The sequence below is a fragment of the Typha latifolia genome, chromosome 5, assembly GCF_019914945.1.
Source record: "Typha latifolia isolate L0001 chromosome 5, TyphaL0001v2, whole genome shotgun sequence".
Classification (NCBI taxonomy): Eukaryota; Viridiplantae; Streptophyta; class Magnoliopsida; order Poales; family Typhaceae; genus Typha; species Typha latifolia.
In genome coordinates, this window is record NC_133090.1 from 2,849,869 (window position 1) to 2,868,975 (window position 19,107).

The 19,107-nt window shown below is 36.7% G+C and overlaps 2 protein-coding genes across 4 annotated transcripts; both read left to right on the forward strand.

The window, feature by feature from the left end:
- The first annotated feature begins 1,056 nt into the window (after nt 1–1,056).
- On the forward strand, nt 1,057–10,426 carry LOC140789773 (uncharacterized). Its single transcript, XM_073139593.1, has 13 exons — nt 1,057–1,524; nt 1,606–1,755; nt 2,205–2,378; nt 3,982–4,125; nt 4,269–4,374; nt 4,518–4,666; nt 4,739–4,864; nt 5,555–5,698; nt 5,956–6,043; nt 7,225–7,598; nt 8,517–8,840; nt 9,386–9,601; nt 10,053–10,426. Exons 1-13 carry the CDS (start codon nt 1,306–1,308, stop codon nt 10,185–10,187), a joined length of 2,349 nt encoding a protein of 782 aa, XP_072995694.1. The 5' UTR covers nt 1,057–1,305; the 3' UTR covers nt 10,188–10,426.
- A 2,477-nt stretch (nt 10,427–12,903) lies between these two features.
- On the forward strand, nt 12,904–17,002 carry LOC140788229 (uncharacterized). Of its 3 annotated transcripts, none has more exons than XR_012108990.1 (8): nt 12,905–13,063; nt 13,138–13,555; nt 14,438–14,536; nt 14,643–14,708; nt 14,795–14,860; nt 15,615–16,114; nt 16,209–16,271; nt 16,715–17,002. XR_012108990.1 is itself a non-coding variant. In XM_073137398.1 (8 exons), exons 1-7 carry the CDS (start codon nt 12,954–12,956, stop codon nt 16,232–16,234), a joined length of 1,212 nt encoding a protein of 403 aa, XP_072993499.1. In that variant the 5' UTR covers nt 12,906–12,953; the 3' UTR covers nt 16,235–16,271; nt 16,715–17,002. The 3 variants fall into 3 exon arrangements, 2 of the variants coding, with proteins under 2 accessions (XP_072993500.1, XP_072993499.1); XM_073137398.1 differs by having other exon boundaries at nt 12,906–13,063; nt 15,615–16,041; XM_073137399.1 differs by lacking the exons at nt 16,209–16,271; nt 16,715–17,002 and adding an exon at nt 15,154–15,218 and having other exon boundaries at nt 12,904–13,063; nt 15,615–15,771.
- The last annotated feature ends 2,105 nt before the right edge of the window (nt 17,003–19,107 follow it).

Sequence of the window (19,107 nt, forward strand, 5' to 3'; positions counted from 1 at the left end):
AGTCATGGACGGCAATGTCTCTCCTTTTTGGACTCAGCCATTTTCTATTAACCAATTAGATTCAAAACCCTAGGAATGATTGGACTTTTTTTTATAGGAACTTAAGATAGTTTGGCTACCAGATAGACCATAGCAAGAGGTGCCCGCAAAGAAGAGCAGAGATTAACCGACATAGAGTTGATAACCAAGTTAATTAGGTAACCTGTTCAGCTTAAGAAAGTGATGCACACTTTTAACCCGCTAACTTAGATTCAATTTTAGCTAGAAAATTCTCATACTCATGGATAAACAATTACCTAGATAAAATTTTCGTTTTAAAATATTTAAAAGGGAAATACTCTTCTAGCATACAAAAACGCACAAATAAAATATTTTGGAGCTTGAAAAGGAAAAATAACTTCAACCTTAACTTCTTCCAAAAATTAGCAAGCTTCTCATTGTACTTATAATGTTATCACAAGAAAACTCAATAGCATTCATGCATGTTAATAAAATATCAGCTACATAAGGTAGCTAACCACACAACCATCCCTAAAATTAAAAAGTCAGATATCATTTGTAAGAATAACTTTTTAAATAAGAGAGGAGAAAATCTAGAAGCTAAAATAAAAATATATGGAGATATGACCCCCCCATTACTATAAAATCACTCCCAAAACAAAACCATTCAGTGAAAGAGCAAAAGTAGGAAAGGAGATGTATGCATAAAATCCTTTCGGATAACCCATATTTCTAGTCCACTTAATACCTCTGTTATTCTCCTCCGAGCTCACCCTTTTTAGGTGAAGCCACGTCTCCCAATTGCATCCTCAGAAGCTTGGAGCCACCGGTTTTAAAATTGACGGTAAAGCGAGCAACACCGTCCTTTCTAACTCCACTAAAATCAGCCACGTGTCCCACCGCGGTCCAATTCTTGCTCCCCTACCACGTCGGCGGTCACGAAAATTTGGGGCAAAGATGTCCACTAAGACTACGGTCCACTCGTGCCCACTCATCTCTCTTCTGTTCCGATGCTCCTCAGGAATACATTATCTTGCTAACCTAGTTGACTCTATCAGGTTAAAAATAATCGAGTCTTATGCGTTTGAGCATTTTAACAGTAGCAGACCAGAGTAACAACAGAACTGCAAGGCTCCGCTAACTACCGCACTCGCTTCGACTTCCAAGCCTCCGGCGAGTTAAACGTGTTCGTCTTTGTCTCGTCTCTTCGCTTCCCTTCTCCGTCTCGTCCTCTCCATCTCGCGATTTCCTTACGCGATATATAGGAAGGTAAGGAGAGGAAGCGAGGTTACGGCTTCTCTCGCCATGGAAACGGCGCCTCAGCTCCTCCACTGCGGCATCGACTCCTTCCGGCGATCGCCGTCATCCATATTCGACGTAAAGAGAAGTAATCGTCGATCTATGTCTCTATGGAGGTCCACGGCACGCCGTTCTGGCGTCTTCGCCGTCGCCACGGAGCCGAAGCCGAAACCCACCGGTAAACCCGCGCCTTCTCCTCGCGTCTCTTCCAATGGAGTCTCGAATGTAAGAGAGCAATTGGATTCAGTTATAAGGTTTTTGAATGGGTTCTAAGTCAAATCTAATGGCTTCTGTGTATAATTATAGAGATTTGGGAATATGTCAGAGGAGATAAAGAAGGTGAGAAAGCAAATGGAGGAGGACGAGCAGCTCGCGTCGCTGATGAGAGGACTCCGTGGCCAGAATCTTCGCGATTCGCAGTTTGCTGATGAGAATGTCCGAATGCGCCTTGTTGAGGTCGGTCTATAGTTGTGTGAGCTGGGGAAGTCAATTTGGTGCTTTGGTTCTTCAGTTTGAACTAACTCATATTTTCGGGGTTAATTGTAGGCAATTATGCTGAATTATTGAAAGATTTTTTGTGCCCTCAATTTGCATGATTGCTGTAGTACTAAATGAGTTGTAGAAAGTTTTGATGCATCGTGTGGAGATGCTGATATATCTAGAAATCAATAGAAATGACTGTTTTGCTTGTCTATATCTTTCTTCTTGTGTGTTTTTCTATTCTTTGCAACATTGTGTAGGAATGCTATCGGTTTTTTTTATACCGTGAATAGGCATAAATTAATCTTATTTTCATCCCAAGTTTATTCTGGCAACTCTTGCAATGGCTGTTATAACTAAGTTTAAATTCGCTTTCATTTTGTTGAAGTTTTAATGGATCGGAGTTTCACAATTTGTTCATGTAGGTCGACACGGTGAACAACGAGGAGTTACCTCTAGTATATGATCCTGATACCATAGCATCTTACTGGGGAAAGCGTCCCAGAGCTGTTGCCACTAGAATCGTACAGTTGTTGTCTGTAGCTGGTGGATTTCTATCTCATTTGCTATCTGATCTGATAAACAAAAAGATCAAAGAGGTAGAGCAATAATTACTTGCTTTTCCTATAATGGTGTTTGGGTTGCAGCATTGCTGATCTCTTGTATTTATATTCTTTCAAGATTTCATTTCTTCAGTTAGTACCTTATGAGTTTTAAGAATACATAGGAATTCCTTTTAGATTTTCTTTCCTCAGTTTCTTTAATCATATCTTAGGCTAGTTAAATCACTTTGGGGCATGTTGATTCTAAGTTTCTAACTTGTGTGTTATTCTATTTGTTTCTTCTTTTTGCTATTAAGTGATAAAAATTCCCGGTAAAGCATAATTATCCAAACCGAACCATCGGATTGAGTGGTTGGATCGATGAACTGACCACCAAACCGGTTCAGTTTTGTTATCAGACAGGATAAGCAATGAATCTAGTAAAACTAACTAACCCAATGGTTGAGCTAGTGTCCTGTGCAACCTAGTTATTTTTTTGGCAAACTGGCCAGATCAATTACTTTTGCAAAATTACTCAATTATCTTTAATATTTAGTTATTCTATTCTATATCGTAATAGTATTTTAGTCCTATAATTTTTAGGATATTTGTATTTTAAAATTAGTTTTTTTTGCACATATACTCTTAAAAAGATCCTTATTTGCTCGTATGTTTCTCTAAAGTTCATATTTAAATGTATATTGCCTAAAATACATAGTTTTTGCAAGTATACCTTTTAAAATCCTTATTTTTTGCATGAATATCTCTTGGAGTTAACTATCATTAAAATTTAAACAATTTAAATATAAAAAGATAAAAATATCCTTATTTTAGTTTTCAAGTATTTCTCTTAGTTAATAGTATTTTTATCTTTTTCTATTAAATGACTTAATTTGAAATGTAAGTATGTGAGTATCTATATAAATAACATATATTTTGAGGGATATACGTACAATTATACTACATTTATAGATTTTTTTTTATTTTTTAGAATTATTTATAACTATCTCTATATTATTTAAATATTTTTGAAAAATCAGCGATCCGATCAGGTGAATCACTAGTTGAACCAATAATCTAGTGACCTAATTTCTAACAAGGTCAGTGTCCGATCCGGTTATGATAACTATGCATGAAAGTATTGTTTCCTCAATATTTTCAATCAATTAGAGTTAAATGATCTTACAAAGAATGTAACATGATCATGGTAAGAAACTAGCTATACTGTGTTAGATTTTGCATAACCTCCTTCCTCGAGGAATAGGATTAATCCATACTCTGTTGCAGAAGATCATCCTATTAACTTCCCTCTTGATGCCATGATTTTCTACATTCCAGTCTTTAAGAGCTACCTTATCTATTAGAATGAATTTATCGGTTCATATGTTGTATTTATATGAATATAGAGGAATTTATTTTGGCAGAGGTCCATCTGATCAGCCTCTTATCTACTCTTTCATTACTTATTTATTGTTGAAACTTGAAAGAATGACATGATATTTTCTATATTCAGTGCACTTTCTTCTTTGTTTTATTAATTTCTTTGGAAGTGCATGTGCCTTCTGCTACTAATTTTTTCCTCTCATTCTGTTATAAATTTCATAAATTTATGTTTTGCTGTGATGTTTCATATTTTTTTCCTTCTACTTGAATTGTCTAGAATGAAGTGGCACGAGCCATCGAATTGAGGGAAATAGTAACATCTTTGGGCCCAGCTTACATTAAGCTTGGGCAAGCTCTCAGTATTCGGCCAGACATATTATCTCCTGCAGCAATGACTGAGCTGCAGAAGCTGTGTGATAAGGTAACTACTTTGCATTTTGTACCTTATTTAGGTGGAAAGTTGTGGTTTGTCATGGAATTTTTGTCACATTTTCCAGCCAATTTACATAGTACTATATCAATGCCAGAGATTTGCTAATTTAATTTCTTCCATGATGCCTCAAGGTTCCTTCATTTCCAGATGATTTAGCAATGGCTCTGATTGAAGAAGAGCTTGGTCAGCCGTGGCCTATGATCTATTCTGAGCTAACCCCCTCGCCAATTGCTGCAGGTAATGTCAGTCCAAAGTATTTTAGCTATTGTTCTGTTACTCACATTGCTACTTCTGTTTGCCGCATTGATATATAAACACATTGCAATTATACTTTCAAATCCTCTTGTCCTCCTAAAATGTTTTAATCTCTTATTATGAAGCATCTCTTGGACAAGTATATAAGGGCCGCTTGAGAGAAACTGGAGAGTTGGTAGCTGTCAAAGTACAACGGCCTTATGTTCTGGAGACTGTAACTGTAGATCTATTCATTATTAGGAAGTTGGGCCTGGTTCTCCGCAGATTTCCGCAGGTAAGGCAGCAACTATGTAGTTTGGATTAACACTTGTTTTCTTCTACCACTTATTTTTTGTTCAATTGTCAGGTATCCATTGATGTAGTTGGCTTGGTAGATGAATGGGCTGCTCGGTTTTTTGAAGAACTTGATTATGTAAATGAAGGAGAGAATGGAACACTCTTTGCTGAGATGATGAGAGAAGATCTTCCTCAGGTAGTTGATGGCCACTTTATCCTTAATGTCTAGATTGTTCTACAAATATTTTGAAGTCAATAAACTTTTTGTATAGCAAAGATTCTTCTTTTGAATACATGTGAACAAGTAAGGTTACCAACCAATTGTGTTTATGAGAATAAGAAAATGTCGGATATATCCTCCAATTCCAATTACTGGTACTACGAAATGCTCATTTATCCTTTCTCTACTCTTTGTGCCTCAATTCAGTTTTCTATTCTGGATTTCTCTTGATAGCAGATTTCTTATTTGGTCATAGTTGTGAAGCTTGAGGACTTATGCTTTAGCACTTCATTAAGCAAACGCATTGTGTAGCATTTATCTCATTAAAAAAACTTTATTACTGGATGGCCTCTTTAGATGGCAATGTTCATTATCTGTGAGATGATTGTTTCATATGTCAATAACCATTATCATGGGCAATATCTATTATCTGTGGGATTCTATTCATTGACTTGTTTTTTTCTTGATCTTCCTTGAGTCGATGAACTTATGCTATGTTCTTGAGGATGTTTTCTGTTCATTAATTCAGGGCCCTCCTCAAATTTCTTTGCATTATTGTCATGAACATTCTTACGGCAAATAAGCATTTTTTTAAGCTTTGTGATTTATCCAGTTGTTGTGCTTCATATAGCGGTTTAAATCATCTAAAAGTTTTTACCATTCCAGGTTGTTGTACCAAAAACATATCATAAGTACACATCAAGAAAAGTACTTACCACACAATGGATAGAAGGAGAAAAGCTATCTCAAAGTACAGAAAGTGATGTTGGGGAGCTGGTCAATGTAGGAGTCATATGCTACCTAAAGCAGGTAATGTACTTTTTTCCATCTCTTTAAATCCATAGGCATAAGATGAAAGTTTAGGAGTATCTGCTGCTCTTCGATGTGACATATGCTATTCATTGATAGTTTCCTTGTAATATGATGTTTTAACTCAAAAACAAGTGGCGCTTAAGCTTGTTTTATGGTACAACTGTACAAGTTTAAAGAAAGAAATTCATTTATCTAGATATTCTGGAAAGAGATTAATTAGTCCTCTATCTGATATCTGGTAATGAAATTCACAGTTGCTTGATACTGGATTCTTCCATGCTGATCCACATCCTGGTAATATGATCCGAACGCCAGAAGGAAAGCTAGCCATTCTTGATTTTGGTAAGTCTCGATCCTGTTTGGATAACTTATGGAGGATTCTACAGATGCCACAATAAGATATTTGCAATTTCCAAATTTAGTGCATTTGAGAAACTTAATATAGATGTTGCTCTTTTGATGCGTTAAAAAGGAATGGGTGGAAAAGAAAAGGTAGGGAAAATGTATCTCTACGTTATGACACCTGTAATCAGTCAATATAGGTAAAAGTAGAAGTTGTCAAAAGTTCTAGGTTCTAGGGATTAGGGTTTTGGACTCAAAAAGGAACATTGTTTGGGCCGTTTCTGCTGACAAAAAGGCTGTGGCAGGAAAACAACAAGGAGAGAAAGAAAAGAGAGGGGAAGAAGAGAAGAAAAAGTCGTAGATAGAAAGTAGATAACTACTGTTCTCTCTCAAGCTCACCTGGATCACACTGGAGGCTTGGTCTCAAACCAATTAGCACTTCATGTAAAGTAGTAGAATAAGAAAGCCTCTTTTTATTGTTTCTTGTCACAAAACTGTAGCCATTCTTATGATAAATGATTAAAGAGTACTGGCTATTACTTTAATCAAGTGTATTTATTAAATGTAAGGATTACCACTCCGAGTGAAATGACATTGGATCATCAAAGCACAAAACTGAAGTCACTGAGGAAATATATTACATATATTTCAACTTTGGGCATGTTCAATGATTCTAGCTGACCATTAGACCCTCAAAGATCTTTTGTTGACTTGCAGTACCTATATCTCCCTCCTAGTTATGCTCCCTCCCTCTCATTCATGTTTCTTAAAGGATTTCTTGCTGAGTGTAATTCTTCTTCCTGTCGGGCTGATGTCTCTTATATAATTACAGAAACACCTGTTCTCCAAAAGAACCTTGTATTCTCATGAGAAGACTACATCTTTCTTTCTTCATCCTCAACTTATTTAGATAAAGTCAACCTACGTTCTATCGGTAGAGGTGTTATGACCTCTGAAAGCACGATTTGCTTTGGTTAGATGAGATGTAAGATAATTTTTCCCTGTAAGTCAATTTAAGTAATTTTCAAACTTATTAAAGAATACGGCTAGAAGTTTGCAAATAACATCCAGCAGTGATGACACGAAGTTCTCCTTTGGCAAGTGGTCAAGTTCTTATTAGTTTTTTTTTTTCTGTTTACTTGGATATTAAATGATGCACTGCGTGCCATTTTTTGTTGCAGGCCTTGTTACAAAATTAACTGATGATCAAAAATATGGAATGATAGAAGCAATTGCCCACCTTATACATCGTGATTATGATGCTATTGTTAAGGACTTTGTGAAGCTTGATTTTATCCCTGAAGGAGTTAATTTGGGTCCAATCTTACCTGTCTTAGCCAAAGTTTTTGATCAAGCACTTGAAGGAGGGGGTGCAAAGAATATTAATTTCCAAGAACTAGCATCTGATTTGGCACAAATAACATTTGACTATCCATTCCGAATACCCCCTTATTTTGCTTTGATTATCAGAGCTATTGGGGTATTAGAAGGCATAGCGTTGGTGGGAAACCCTGATTTTGCTATTGTTGATGAAGCATATCCATATGTTGCACAGGTTTGCCATTTTCATCCTACTGGCTTCTTTCTAATATTCAACTGATTTTTATTCTTATTTGACTCTCTGTATATAAGTTGTTATACTCCAGATATAATACTGCATGTTTCTGTATCACTTGATGTTGGACATTATATAATACATGAACTATAACAAGGCGATCTGGTTTACTTTTTGTTTGAAGTTTTTATCAAATTACATGATTATATGAGTTTCAATAGCATAAGCATTTCCTTTCAAAACTATGCCAAAAAATAATTCCTTCTCTGGTTAATGTACCTAGTTTTAATATTAGTATTCTTTTCTCTTGATACAAAAAGAGAATGACAAGTCGAATATCTGAAAAGCTCTTCTTATTGGTTATTGCTCTCCTATTTACCACATAATTAAAATGGTTCATAAATAATTGGGCAATTATATATGTGTTCACCTTTCTGCATTTAGTTGGAGATGTTCATTCTTCATTTCTGGATTGCCTCCTTGCCCTTGCAAATATGGTCCATATATTGATTGACTAAAAAAATTTGAAAGTTTATAATTTGCTTTTCTAATTGTTTCCTTAAATCTTAGTTTACCCATTATTTTTTCAACCATTAGCCTATAGTGTTCAATATCCAGTGTTTCACATCTATATTGTATTTTGATGCTTCATTGACTATCTAAACTCAAGAAAAATAGGCAAGTAAGCTGTGATCTTCACAAGGCCATTGATATAGTCTTGTGAAGCTTAACCTGTAAATTTAAGTGCATTCCAAGTATACAACTGGCAAAGTCAATGTTTTTATGTTTCTGTTGACATGCTAGACATAGTAAGATCATCATTATAAGATCATAAATGTACTAAAATCTTCTAATATTTGCAAATTTATGATTTTAATTTTGCTAATATATGTATAACATATTTCTTCCCAATACCAGAGGCTTTTAACTGATGAATCTCCTCGGTTAAGGAATGCGCTGAGATATACAATATATGGAAAATCTGGGGTTTTTGATGCAGAAAGATTTATTGATGTCATGCAAGCCTTTGAGACTTTCATCACTGCTGCAAAAAGTGGAGGGGGGGAGAGCCTCAATGGAAGTATGGCTGAACTTGGTGTCTTGCAAAGTCAGCCAAGCTATTTAGTCCCAGTGTTTCCATCGATGGCATCTCAGCCAGAGAAGCCCATCCAAGCTAGAGCAGCCCTCGCATTTCTGCTATCCGATAAAGGGAACTTCTTCCGAGAGTTCATTTTAGATGAGGTAACTAAGTAATACATGTTATTTCTGTACAGAGAGAGATCAATGTTATGTGTTTTTCTTCGCTGTTGTTCTAAGTAATTCTATCCATAATGCTTCAGCAAAAAAATGGTTTTTGAAGTTCGAAAGAGAGACTTTTAGCAACATCAAACTATATTAGTAGAAACTTGCTCTTTTAGAATTTTAGTAGGTTACATGTTAGAAGCACTTGAGTAATTCTGATAGGTAGATCTAGTTATTAGTGCATATATGGTTAGACATAGGTAGTCTCTGCTATTATCTTCCAGATGTTCTCATTAAGCAGTAAACTAGTAATTCTCTTGAGTTATCAATTTATCCTACTTTGATTGTTCAGATACCCTTTACCGACTCCTGCTGTAGTCATTACATTCTTTCATAAATATTAGTTATCTGCAGATTTTAGTGATCTTCCTTTTGTTGTTTTATTTTTAACTGAGGATTATTTACTGCAATAGTTTCCTGGATTAGCTAATTTAGTCCAAATAATAGAAAGATTTATGATAGTTGCCTTTTTGGTGACTGCCCAGATTGTTAAAGCCATTGATGCAGTTTCAAGGGAGCAGTTGGTACAAATAACTGCAGCTCTGGGAATCAGAAACTCTGCTCCTGTTTTCAGTATGGTTCCTCTTAGAACTGCAGCCTTGCTACCTACCATCACAGAGGAAGACAAGGTTATATTGAACAATGTCCAGAAAGTTGTTAAGTTTCTAACAGCCGGCACTTCAAAAACAACATTAAATGAGGTACCCTACTATCTTCATATTTGCTGGTAGTCTGTAGTAAAATCTTGAAATCATCATACGCTATTAATCAATTTTGGAGCTTGATTGCAGTTTGTAGTAATTGATATATGCTTACGCATTTGTCTGAGATGTAATTACAAGATTATATAACACCACATATCTATGGTTAATGCTAGGCTCCCCTGGTCATACTTATCGTATGTTTGAAAACGATTAGCATCTTCTCCGTCTTATTTTGATTTTTGGAGGACCCTTCATGGCACTCTGCTGGACATATGCATCAAGTTTGAAATATTTGCACATTTCTTTTGCTTCTTGTAGCGAAATCCGTATATTTTGTTTCATCAATTTTCTACTTGCTACAGTTAGCATTTATATGCAAATGTTATTGAATATTAGCAATTCTACACCTGATTGATGAAATTTTACTGACGAACTTTATGAACATCAGGATGTAAATATTGCAAATGCCATTCGAGAACTTATTCCAGTGTTGCCAGGCATCTCAGCAACTGTCCTGCCTGACGTGTTGAGCCGATTATCTTCACGGATATTAGCACGGTTTATCCGTGACACGTTTTTGTAGTTTCCAGTTTAGTTTTTTCTGATCTTAAGGCAATTTTCAATAGTTTTTCTTGTATATAGTATGCAATGGGTTATAGAAAGTTGTATAATATTACTATAAGCAAGTAATTTTATAAAGAAAGCAGCAGAATTACAATCTAGATCATATCTACTGGATATCAGATGGTGTAACGCATCACTTAGTTGTTGAAATCCTCATTCAATACTTAATCCATTCAGTCCATGATCAGAGTTGATTTATTTCATATGTCCGTTGTTCCTCAGTAAAGTCAAGTCATCTTATTTTCAGATGTTCAATTCTTTGCTGTTAGGACGACATTTAAACTTCTTTGACCACAGTAAAGATTCTTGTAGCAGAGATGGCACTAGAAACTATCTAATCTATTTAATATAATAACAAGAGCATAAAGTATGCATATATAATCGGAGCTAATATGACATCAGATATATAAACAGGATAAAATTTTGTTAAGGTTGGAGCATTGTCCTCTTTACCTCTATCCCAAAATCATTCCTAGCTACCCGACCCATTTTATTTGATTAGAATAACAAGTTGGCAGAATTGATCAGTATTACACTTAATTCATTGATCAAGAATATATCACTTTTAACGAGAAAGTATTTTCCGGACAAGGTAAAAAAAAAAACTAATGGCTGCATATTCTAGCAGCGTAAAGGACTGACTAGGTGTCACAAATTTTAACCGGTTTCGCAGCTGAAAGCTAATTTTTTATAGGAAAAGCCAATAGGTGCATAAAATTCGAATTCATTATCCATCTACAACTTGATACGAAAATAAAGGAAGGAAAGAGCGATAGGGCTCACACTTGGCTAAAAATAGATTGAACAATAATACAATTATAGTATTAAGCATGTAACAGTAATAACAATCACAAACACTCATGCACAAATCATGAGCTAGGACGGAAGATAATAACAAAAGCAAAAGAAAAAAAGATAGACAACGGCGACGTCCACGATAATGATCTGGTCAATCTTAACCATGGCAACCACGGCATGAACTTCCATGACTCTTCACAGGACGCATTCTCCATCACCTTGGTCGTGATCATGGCGTTCGAGGTGAGAGTCTAATCCGAAGTGAACAATCCACAGTTCATCAAGATGTAGTAGCAGCAGCAGCTTGAGCCGAATGTGGTTGGGTATTAACGACTACAACTGCGATGGCAACAGGAAACATGGAAGGGAGTAGGAAGTCAACAGAGAAGGGAGAGAAAGCTAATAGAGAAGGGAGAAGAAGGGTGCTCTTCTTTGACCAGGCCGACTATAGCACGGAGAGGGAGATAATTTTCAAAACCGTAGTAGAAATAGGCTGCTATGGTCAGCGAACCTCTTGTGGGAAAGCTTGTAGCATCATCTAGAGTCTAGACTCAATTCTACCATTCTCAAGATTTGTTTATAATAAGGGTTATTAAATTTAATCTCTAGTTTAGCCAAATATAATTAAAAAAATAATTATTTTAGATTCAACAATTTTGTGGATCTCTAAATTTATCTGTATATTAGTTAAATTTAATAAAAAAATAATTTTAGTTTAGATATAAAATAAAGTTATAAGAGTGTTATGAACCGGCTTGATTCGATTCATAATAGTTCGGGATTTGGGATCCGCGAGTGGAGGCACGGATTCCAAGGTATAGTATGGAGGTAATGATAGGAGTAGAGGCCGAGTAGTTGATGGAGGTAGCTCGGCAATAAATGATGGTGGTTTGCGGATACGGATGTGATAGATGGTTGAAAGTTATGATTGGCTACAATTATGGTAAAAACCGTATGGGAGGTAGAGACGGTTTAAGATAAAAAGATGAAGGGGGTGAAGTAGGCCTGCCCAACGAGACTAGGGGGAATCGACGGAGATTAGAAGCTAGACGAGATTGTGCCAACAGAAAAGGTGGCGCTGATTGGTGAAAAAGGAGGAGGGAGATGTAGAGGCATGTGGCCTAGTTGAGAAAGATGCCAGGGCAAAAGCCAATTAATCTTTCATTCCAAGCATACCTAAGATACAAGCCATAGGGCCCTATTTATAGAGATTAAATCAAAAAGTTTAAAATAAAGTTAGATTTAGCTAATTAAATAAAATCTTAACCTGCTAAGATTCTAACTAAATTAAATAATTAAATAAAAAAATTAGACTCAATCTATTGAGTCCAATTTTCTTTTGATGTGATCTGATCTGTGGTTCGCATCAGTGAGCTAAAATTAAATTTAGACGTAACAAATATAAAAATAGATGTATTTTGTTTTGCATTACAAAAAAGGTTAAATAATTTATAGTCATAACCGGAAACAACAATGATGGGAAGATAACATAAGATAATATATATCCGTGACCACCTCCTCACTGCCCACGTCCCACGTCCCACGCCACACGAAGAAACTCCGCTGTCGTCGCCACAGGAATTCTACTGCGGTGACAGCGAGGATGACCCACAGACTTCAGACCCTCTCGGCAATCGGTCCGAAGAACTTTCGCGATCTCCACTTCGCGACACCCGATGCGTCGCGACAACTTATCCCAAGCAGCTGAAGCAGGAGTTTCGCCTCCTCGTCTGAGTCGGTTTTAAGAAAACGACGAATTGGAAAACGACGGATTCCTTTCTCACCCTTTTCCAATGATAACTAACTAAAAATGGGTACGGATACACCTCCCCCTCTCTGTGTGTGTGTATATATATACATACAAATGAAATCTTCGAACTCCTCCTATTCTATATCTTTCTTTCTTCTTCTTTTTTGTTGTCTGGAGATGTATCACTGTGTGCCCAACTTCGAGGTACACTCCGCCGCTCGCGAGTTGAAGGTTGACGACGACGACGACGAGGACGTCCTCATGCCTACGAGTCTTGGGAACTTTGCGTAAGACCCCGCTTCTTAGCTTGTTTAGACGCTTGCGATCAAATTCTTATGGTGGTAATTTGGGTTTGGATTAGATCTGAGACCGAGCTTATGGAATTGGTGTGGCGGAAGGGGCCGGTATTGAACCCGGTTAGCGGTGGGGCACGGATACGGGTCCCGGACCCGGGCACGCCCCACGCGACCCTGCCCATCCGCGCTGACGTGTCTGTGGCGGAGGTAGCGACCAGGCTGTTCGCCGAGGAGGATGAGATGACGTCCTGGCTTAGCTACCAGATGGGGGAGCGCGAGAACGGCAGCGGAGGCGATCTCTACAGCGGGACGCCGGTACCCCCGCCGCCGGATGCGAATCGGTCGAGGGCTTCGGGGGAGTCGACGGTTGTCGGACCGAATACTCAGTTTACGAGGGATTCAGCGTCGAATTGGGATCGGACGTCGTCTTTGAGGAAGCGGAAGGCGAGCTTGGGAGATGATTCCGAGTACCATAGCGGCGAGGTTAGCTTTAATAGAACAGTACTCTTGAAGTCATAAGTATTCTCTTAAAAAGGTCAATTCCTGGTCAAAGTAAATTGACTTTTATTTTATTTATTTTTAATTCCTAATTATTCCCGTATGCTTTCATGTTAACCGTATATAAATTTTTGTATGCATATATTTATATGGTCCACACCAGAAAACTTATCTCTTCTGTAGAACTCACAATCGCCCCCCTCCTCTTATTTCTCTGTTCATCTTCATATTTCAATCCGTATTTTTTTAATACTAATCTCCTTGTAGAGTAGTCGAATCTTATTCCATCTCATGGCATGATATCTATCTCTGAATTTTTCTTCCATTTAAATGGTCTTTCCATTTGGGTCAGGCACTAGATTAAAACCGTACAAGTTGCTAAGCCTGAGCATGCAGTGTGTTTGATCTAATGAATCAATTCTGTGTCAGTTGAGTCTTTCTTGATCATTGAAGTTTAGGTTTGAATTTTTTGGGATTAGTAAAATGAACTTTTAAGTGATTGATTCACTTGTCTGTGAAAGTTTAATGCTGGAAAATTGCTTTTCTTCTTGCAGAAGGTAGAACATTTGGTTCACTGAACTGACCACATACACATAATTGGGAAATTAGAAGTATTATATTATTCTATCTAGAATAAAAGAAATAAATCTCTTATCAACAATTAAGGATTCTGCAAATGGACTAGTTGATCTGTCACTTTTAGCAATTACTTCTATGTACAGTCTCCTGCTAAGCTGTCCATTGAGCAATCAGTAATTCCCATTTATCCAAAATCCTTGTGTGCTTTCTTTTTTCTTTTTTTCTTCCTTTCATTCTTGTGCCAAGTATTTATTTGTTGGGTATTTTTTTCTTACTTAAAAAACGAAGGATGATGAATTGGAATTTGAGGATGAAAAGAAAGACCGACGCCGATCTGTAGCTCCAAGAAGGTCTCGTGCTGCAGAGGTCCACAATCTCTCAGAGAGAGTATGTACTCAATCTTTCAGCTTTTATTGTCAATTCACTCATATGTTTTTCTTCTTTTATAACCTTAGTTCATGTCAGACTCAGTTTCTTATACTTAACAATGCAGAAGCGCAGGGATAGGATCAACGAGAAGATGAAGGCTTTGCAAGAACTCATACCCAGATGCAACAAGGTCATAATAAAGAAACTTTCTTATTTGGAACTATTCGTATAATCGTCAACTTCGGATTCTTATTTGGAACTTCTTCCACTTTTCAGTCTGACAAGGCTTCAATGTTGGATGAGGCCATTGAATACTTGAAGTCACTTCAGTTACAAGTCCAGGTACTCCTAACATATTTTCCCTTTTCTTTCAGACATATATTGTTTCTTAAAACAAATTTTACTTGCTTGAAGCAGTGTATTTAGAATTAGACTTAACAGGTGCAGTATTTTGTTTTGTTTTTGGAAAGAATTATAAACGAGAGAGATTTGTTAAATCTACCCGGAGTTTAATTTGTTCCAACTTTTCCTGTCATTCTGTATATTGAAGTAGTATTAGCTTTTGGGTCCGTTATATTCCAGTATGGTTTGCCTCTGATAGTCGATAATTTTGTCAATTGCACTGGATCTTACAGGATCTTTTCTGGCGTTTTATTTGTGTGTCCACTAGAGGAGCTCTATTTGGTATTACCACAATCAGGTGTGAGGCTTCCCTGTTGATCAACCTATGCCATGATTCTACAATTAATTTATCTGTAATAAGGCTGGCTATTTTGGTCAAGTGAATTTGTCTGACTCGTAGTGCTGATTTATTAAAGAATCACTTGCTTGGCGCTACTAATGGGTCTTGTTTGATCTTATTTCCTCTTGCTCTGAGCCTCACACTTCTCGGGCAAACAAAGTTACACCAAATTTTGATACCCAAGTCTCTCTATTGAATCCTGATAGAGTCCTAGAGTAATGAATGAACTCTCATGGTGTTACTAGTTTGGTGTTTGCATTAGCATCAGCCCCAGCAGAAGCCTTTGCTGGATTAATCTGCACCAAAAGCAACTGAATTCAGCAGTCACTCTTAACTACTATTTCATTTGTGCAGATTATGTCTATGGGGTGCAGCATGAACCCAGTAATGTTCCCAGGTGTCCAATCATTCTTGCAGCCAATGGGAATGGATATGGGAATGGGACTGGGAGTGGGGATGGGGATGGGAATGGGGATGGACATGGAAATGGGCATGGGCACGCGTCCAGGAAATGCCATGGCTACAGAAATGCAGATTGGAGATATGGGAATTCCGCTGCCACAATTTAGGTCTATATTACCATGCCTTCCTCTTGTCGGATCCACTCAGCTTCAGCCACTGATGACATCCTTCCATCCACCAAATTTCACCAATCTTGATCAGGCGAGAGCTCAAGCAAACAATCAGCATGCTCTGCCATTTAATTCCCTGAGCATGCAGAGTCAACAATCCAGTCAGATTCAACAAATTGGTGATCCTTATCATTATAGTATTATGTCAGGTGTGACATTTCTCCTTTTTTTTTTGGCATCATTAATGCCTGATTGAAAATCAAAAGAATGAAGTTTGATATGGTACCATTTGTCTAACTTATATTTTCAGTTGCTTTTGGCGTTTAGGTGGTGATATTGGAAGATTCCTAATGCGTTCTCTCTATTTTTTCGACAGGACAAAATAACAGGTTAAGGAATTAGCAATAAAAAAAGAGGACATGAATGTTACCAAACTTTGGTATGTTAGTCTTTTATGTCTCTGTTACGTGCAAAGCTATGAAAATTCCATGATAGGAAGCTCTATTTATTTCCTTTGCTTTCATCTCCATCACCAAGATTACACATGATACTTCCATTGCAAACTTAATATTTGATTATGTTGAAAGCAGAGCTTATTTATGTGACAAATTAACAATGCACTCGGGGCCCAGCTTAATTCTTGCATTATTATTTGAAAAAATAACCCACTTCAATTGCATCGTAATATGTTTAGAAGATCAAACCTCACACTAATATGTTGCTCTGTTGACTGCATTCATTTTCTTTAACTAGCTGGGAATTGAGCATCGACAGTTATGTTTTTTGATCATATGGATCTTTCATACGCCGGTTAAAGATTTATTCCAATTTCCAATTCTTTCTTGGTTTGTTTGATGATTCTATGCGTCTTTTGTATTGCAGGTTGTGCATGAAAACTCAAAGTCCACTTGTTGAATCTTAGGGCATGTACAACAGGACCTATTAGGCTACTAACGGCGGCCAGCTAAATTTTGTAGAGTAACGAGGGATCAAACAGTCCGCATTAATAAAGCTGCTATCGAGGATGGCAGTGCAGCAAATCTCTAGTTAGGATATTCGAAGTTCATCTGCATGTATTTTACGTGACTTATTGTGTTTGTGTGAGAAGATCTCGGCCTCTCTTCCTCTGCCTCTCTCCTCAATAGATGCGGTCAGATGGCTTTTGTGCAATTTTTGTCATCTCTCTTGTCATTTGAGAGGTTTTCCCATGGTAGGTTTTGAGATGAAATTAAGACTTTGGCCCTCATCTTTTGGGGATACTGAAGAATATGTAAACTAATAGAATTAACCGCAGAAAATAGAAATAAGCAATTTAAACATGGCCTGTTCGATTCTGGAATAATAAAAGAATAAAATTAAATTGAAAACAAATGAGAACTTATTTCGAAATAAAGGACATTTCATTTGAATTTTAATTTTAGTGGTTGGTTAAAAGAGAGATAATTAATAAAATAAAATAAAATAAAATGGTATTCTTAATTATGATAGTTGAAATAAGGGACGAAAATAATTCAATTAATTTCGTTTATTTTTTAGTTTAATATAAATAAATATTTAATTCTTTTTTGAGAAAGATAGAAAATATGTTTAAAATTTTATAATCTGACCCATATTTTTTTTACTCCTCCATCATATCTTTATCTTCCTCCCAACCACCTCCCTCCCATGGTTGCCGCCACAATCAATTTCCCTTGTCTTCTTCCCCTCCTCCACTTCCACCTCTACCAATTCCACGGAGAATATGATAGAGAATGAGAAGATGAAGGAGATCGAGATAATTTAAGTACTTTATAAAATACTTAGTATATTATAATATAATATTTATTTACTTGTATCGTTTACATAATCTAGGATGTTAAATAAAAATTACAAAAAAAAAGGATCGGATTATAAAATGGTTAAAAGACAATATAATTTACAAAACAGTTAATATATAGGGATCGCGGCGTTTAGTTATACCAGGTCCATTTGATCTGCTCCATCTGTAGAAAACAAGACTATCATATCAAAACAACTAGGCCACCCCGCCCACCGAATTGTAGCAAATCAAAACTACTAGTCCCATTGAAGTTAACCATACTAGCGAAAGTATATAGTGAAAAGAATCGAGATTCTATAGTCTTATAGTACACTGATCGAGCATAATAACACTCCGACACCTCAGATAAGCATCCTTTTGGTGTCATGTTATAGGCTAATTATAACCAGACATAAATAACACTCTGATAGACAAATTATTGATAAGGTGGTCAGCCAAAATTCTAATTTATTCCATGCACGTGCTTGCCTGCCCTACGTCCTTTCTTTGGTGTGAGTAAAGGAAAATACAGTGTGGTGCCATAAAGTGCATTAGAAGCTTATTTTCCACCCTCAGAGAAAGGAGGAAAAGAAATAAACAAAAATTTAAGAGAAAGCAATAGAATTATTTATAGAATGCATGCACAAGGATGTGATAGGAATCAAGTATGGTAAATGCCTAGATGTATCAAATCAAGGACTGGAGGTGGACCAGGATGGCTCTGATATGCTGAGTGACATGTGGCAATAAACTGTGCATATAAAACCAATGGGAACACATCCAATGAGGCAGAGGTTGACAGCTTTATACTATTCTATGTAAGGTCCTTTTTGTACTGGATAACACTAGTTGGCAACCAACACAGTAATATATTCTGGCAGCATATTATCACAATTCACATGCCAAATAGCCAATCCATCTTATAGACAAAGCAATGCTCAGAGTTATGTATATTAAAAAGAACCAGCCACAAAACCAATGAGTCCATTTTTTTTTTAAATGAGGAGATGGAAAGGAAGATACCGTCACTTGCAATTCTAAATGCAGAGTGAATGGTACCATATGATTTACTCATAAGGCTGTCAATTTGCATGGCTGAGTTCCAATGTTCTGGTGCTCAATATAATAAGATATCTCCCATTGATTTCCTCCAGAGTGGTTGTCAAGTTGCATGGGAGAGACATGCACTGCTGTCTTATTCACCAAATTATACATTGAACTGGAGCTAGGATTTCAAGAAAAGGAGCACATGACACAAAAAACAAATCCTGAGCCATGAGCATCAAATAGATCATAAATTCTGGAGAAGTTCATAGTAACCAAGCATATAATCTAATATATACATACATACATACATACATATTCCCTTTCAGTTTCTAATATCAGTCTCCTAAGAACAGTAGATCCTGTATTTTTAATAAATGAACGCTGATCACATAAGAAATCATTTATCACTCTAACATCAGAAGGAACCTCG